The sequence below is a fragment of the Oncorhynchus gorbuscha genome, linkage group LG18, assembly GCF_021184085.1.
Source record: "Oncorhynchus gorbuscha isolate QuinsamMale2020 ecotype Even-year linkage group LG18, OgorEven_v1.0, whole genome shotgun sequence".
NCBI lineage: Eukaryota > Metazoa > Chordata > Actinopteri > Salmoniformes > Salmonidae > Oncorhynchus > Oncorhynchus gorbuscha.
The window spans coordinates 2,766,322-2,770,824 of NC_060190.1; the positions used below are offsets into that span (position 1 = coordinate 2,766,322).

Below are 4,503 nucleotides of genomic sequence, written 5' to 3' on the forward strand. Positions count from 1 at the left end.
CCGTTTGGCGTTCCTGCTGGGGTCTGTGTTAATGGTCCTGCTCATCATCCTCTATTGGGACGACGTGGGAGCGCTCAATCTCTACCCCCACGACCCTCATGACCTTTACCCCCATGACCCTCACCCCCACCCCACCTCACCCAGCTCCTCCACACCTACCAAACCCCCACCCAGGGACACAGAGGAGCAAGCGACCCACAAACCCCCCAGAACCACAGAGCCTGACTGGCCTGGAGAGGGGAGGAGGGCAACCCCCAAACCCCCAGGGAGGAACACCCCCCCCCAAGTAACAGACTCCTCAGAGCTGGAGGAGAGGTGGAGAGGAGAGGAAGTGAAGCGAGAAGAGGAGAGAGTGAGGCAGGCGGAGGAAGAGAAAAGAGAGGAGGAGGGGAGGAGACAGGAGGAGGGGAGGAGACAGGAGGAGGGGAGGAGACAGGAGGAGAGGAGGCGGCGGATTAGTCATATGTGTTCTGGGAATGGAACATTAGAATTCCCAGGAAAATTCCGGACGTTTGACCAGATTCCCAACCGGGAGTTAAACCACCTGATCGTAGACGACAGACATGAGATCATCTACTGCTATGTTCCCAAGGTAGGGAGGGGAAGAGGACTGTTCGCCCCTCAGAGCCGGGTTCCCCTCTAGGTTTCTTCCTAGGTTCCTGCCTTCTAGGGAGTTTTTCCTAGACACTGTGCTTCTGCATCTGCATTGGTTGCTGTTTGGAGTGTGAGGCTGTCTGTCTGTAAAGCACTATGTGACAACTGTTGATATAAAAAGATTTGATCCTCCACCCCTTCGCCTCCCATTCTCTTCCTCCTCCTACCCCTTTGCCTCCCATCCTCCTCCTCCTACCCCCTTCGCCTCCCATCCTCTTACTCCTCCTACCCCTTCGCCTCCCATCCTCCTCCTCCTCCTACCCCCCTTCACCTCCCATCCTCCTCCTACCCGTTCACCCTCCCATCCTCCTCCTCCTCCTACCCCTTCGCCTCCCATCCTCTTACTCCTCCTACCCCTTCACCTCCCATCCTCTTACTCCTCCTACCCCTTCGCCTCCCATCCTCCTCCTCCTCCTACCCCTTCACCTCCCATCCTCCTCCTCCTACCCCTTCACCTCCCATCCTCCTCCTCCTACCCCTTCACCTCCCATCCTCCTCCTCCTACCCCTTCACCTCCCATCCTCCTCCTCCTACCCCTTCGCCTCCCATCCTCTTACTCCTCCTACCCCTTCGCCTCCCATCCTCCTCCTACCCCTTCGCCTCCCATCCTCCTCCTACCCCTTCGCCTCCCATCCTCCTCCTACCCCTTCGCCTCCCATCCTCCTCCTCCTACCCCTTCGCCTCCCATCCTCCTCCTACCCGTTCACCTCCCATCATCCTCCTCCTCCCACCCCTTCGCCTCCCATCCTCCCCTCCTACCCCTTCACCTCCCATCCTCCTCCTCCTACCCCTTCGTCTCCCATCCTCCTCCTACCCGTTCACCTCCCATCCTCCTCCTCCTACCCCTTCGCCTCCCATCCTCCTACCCCTTCACCTCCCATCCTCCTCGCCTATCATCCTCCTCCTCCTACCCCTTCGCCTCCCATCCTCCTCCTCCTACCCCTTCACCTCCCATCCTCCTACCCCTTCACCTCCCATCCTCCTTCTCCTACCCCTTCACCTCCCATCCTCTTCCTCCTCCTACCCGTTCACCTCCCATCCTCTTCCTCCTCCTACCCCTTTGCCTCCCATCCTCCTACCCCTTCGCCTCCCATCCTCCTCCTCCTACCCCTTCGCCTCCCATCCTCCTACCCCCTTCGCCTCCCATCCTCCTACCCCTTCGCCTCCCATCCTCCTCCTCCTACCCCTTCGCCTCCCATCCTCCTCCTCCTACCCCTTCACCTCCCATCCTCCTCCTCCTACCCCTTCGCCTCCCATCCTCCTCCTCCTACCCCTTCGCCTCCCATCCTCCTCCTCCTACCCTTCGCCTCCCATCCTCCTCCTCCTACCCCTTCGCCTCCCATCCTCCTACCCCTTCGCCTCCCATCCTCCTACCCCTTCGCCTCCCATCCTCCTCCTCCTACCCCTTCGCCTCCCATCCTCCTCCTCCTACCCCTTCGCCTCCCATCCTCCCCCTCCTCCTACCCCTTCGCCTCCCATCCTCCTCCTCCTACCCCTTCGCCTCCCATCCTCCTCCTCCTACCCCTTCGCCTCGCATCCTCCTCCTCCTACCCCTTCGCCTCCCATCCTCCTCCTACCCGTTCACCTCCCATCCTCCTCCTACCCCTTCACCTCCCATCCTCCTCGCCTCCCATCCTCCTCCTCCTACCCGTTCACCTCCCATCCTCCTCCTCCTACCCCTTCGCCTCCCATCCTCCTACCCCTTCACCTCCCATCCTCCTTCTCCTACCCCTTCGCCTCCCATCCTCCTCCTACCCGTTCACCTCCCATCCTCTTCCTCCTCCGACCCCTTCGCCTCCCATCCTCCTCCCTCCTCCTTTCCTCCCTCCTCACCTCCTTTCCTCACCCCTCCTCTCCTTCTCTCCTCCACCTCCTTTCCTCCCCCCTCCTCTCCTTCTCTCCTCCACCTCCACCTCCTCCCCTCCTCTCTTCTCTTCCACCACCTCCTCTCCTCCTCCTCTCTCTAGGTAGCATGTACCAACTGGAAGCGTGTAATGGTGGTTCTCTCTGAGGGTCTGCTGGCTCCGGATGGACAACCTTACCGCGACCCCCAGGCCCTGCCCCCTGACCTCATACACAACTCCTCCCTGCACCTCACCTTCTCCAAGGTCTGTATACTGTCTATATACTGTGTGTATACTTGTGAATACTGTTTGTATACTGTGTGTATACTGTGTGTATACTGTGTGTATACTGTCTGTATACTGTGTATATACTGTGTGTAAACTGTCTGTATACTGTGTGTATACTGTGTCTTTATCCCCTTCTCCTCATCCCCTCCCTCCTCCTCCTCCTCATCCCCTCCCTCACCTCCCCCTCATCCTCCTCCTCCTCCTCCTCCTCCTCCTCATCCCCTCCCTCCTCATCCCTCCTCCTCCTCCTCCTCCTCCTCCTCCTCCTCCTCCTCCTCCTCCTCCTCCTCCTCCTCCTCCTCCCTCCCCCTCCTCCCCTCCTCCTCCTCCTCCCCTTCCCCTCCTCCTCCTCCTCCCTCCTCCTCCTCCTCCCCTTCCCTCCTCCCTCCTCCTCCTCCTCCTCCACCACCTCCTCCTCCTCCCTCCTCCTCCTCCTCCTCCTCCTCCTCCTATAGTTCTGGCGTAGGTACGGCCGTCTCTCCCGTCACCTGATGAGGGTGAAACTGCAGAGTTACACCAAGTTCCTGTTTGTCCGCGACCCCTTCGTCCGACTCATCTCCGCCTTCCGGAACAAGTTCCAACAGCCCAACGAAGACTTCTACCGCCAGTTTGGCTCGGTCATGCTACGTCGTTATGGAAACGAAAGCGGGACCTCCAGGGTTCCGGAGTCAGCGGCGGAGGCGTTCGAGGCGGGGATCCAGCCGTCGTTCTCGGAGTTCGTCCGGTATCTCCTCGACCCCCAGACGGAGCAGGAGCAGCCATTCAATGAACACTGGCGCCAGGTGGGTGGGTGGGTGTGTGTGTGTGTGTGTGTGTGTGCGTGCGCGTGTGTCCTCTCAACCCAACTGTATTCAATTAACTTCTTCTTCTCCTCCCCAGGTGTATCGGCTCTGTCACCCCTGTCAGATCCACTATGATTTCATCGGCACGCTGGAAAACCTGGAGGACGACTCGGATCAGCTGCTCCGGATCCTGGGTCTGGAAGACCAGATAAAGTTCCCGCCTAGCAACCGGAACCGCACGGCGGCCAGCTGGGAACGGGATTGGTTCGCTGATGTTCCGGCCGAGTTGAGGAGGAAGCTTTACAGTTTGTATGAGCCAGACTTTGAGCTGTTTGGGTATCCTAAACCAGAGACTCTGCTCCATCACTGATAGGCTGTTTGGGTATTCTAAACCAGAGAGTCTGCTCCATCACTGATAGGCTGTTTGGGTATTCTAAACCAGAGAGCCTGCTCCATCACTGATAGGCTGTTTGGGTATTCTAAACCAGAGAGTCTGCTCCATCACTGATAGGCTGTTTGGGTATTCTAAACCAGAGAGTCTGCTCCATCACTGATAGACTGTTTGGGTATCCTAAACCAGAGACTCTGCTCCATCACTGATAGGCTGTTTGGGTATCCTAAACCAGAGAGTCTGCTCCATCACTGATAGGCTGTTTGGGTATTCTAAACCAGAGAGTCTGCTCCATCACTGATAGGCTGTTTGGGTATTCTAAACCAGAGTCTGCTCCATCACTGATAGGCTGTTTGGGTATTCTAAACCAGAGAGTCTGCTCCATCACTGATAGGCTGTTTGGGTATTCTAAACCAGAGTCTGCTCCATCACTGATAGGCTGTTTGGGTATTCTAAACCAGAGAGTCTGCTCCATCACTGATAGGCTGTTTGGGTATTCTAAACCAGAGTCTGCTCCATCACTGATAGGCTGTTTGGGTATTCT

General features: G+C 57.9%; 1 protein-coding gene across 1 annotated transcript; it reads left to right on the forward strand.

Annotated features, from left to right (window-relative positions):
• Positions 1 to 285: 285 nt before the first annotated feature.
• Positions 286 to 4,279, forward strand: LOC124003146 (carbohydrate sulfotransferase 12-like; the record flags this gene model as incomplete). The annotated part of the gene is made up of 5 exons (XM_046311213.1): position 286; positions 324 to 592; positions 2,622 to 2,762; positions 3,242 to 3,568; positions 3,666 to 4,279. Coding segments are annotated over 5 exons (1,011 nt in total), but the record flags the coding sequence as incomplete, so codon positions are not given.
• Positions 4,280 to 4,503: the final 224 nt, after the last annotated feature.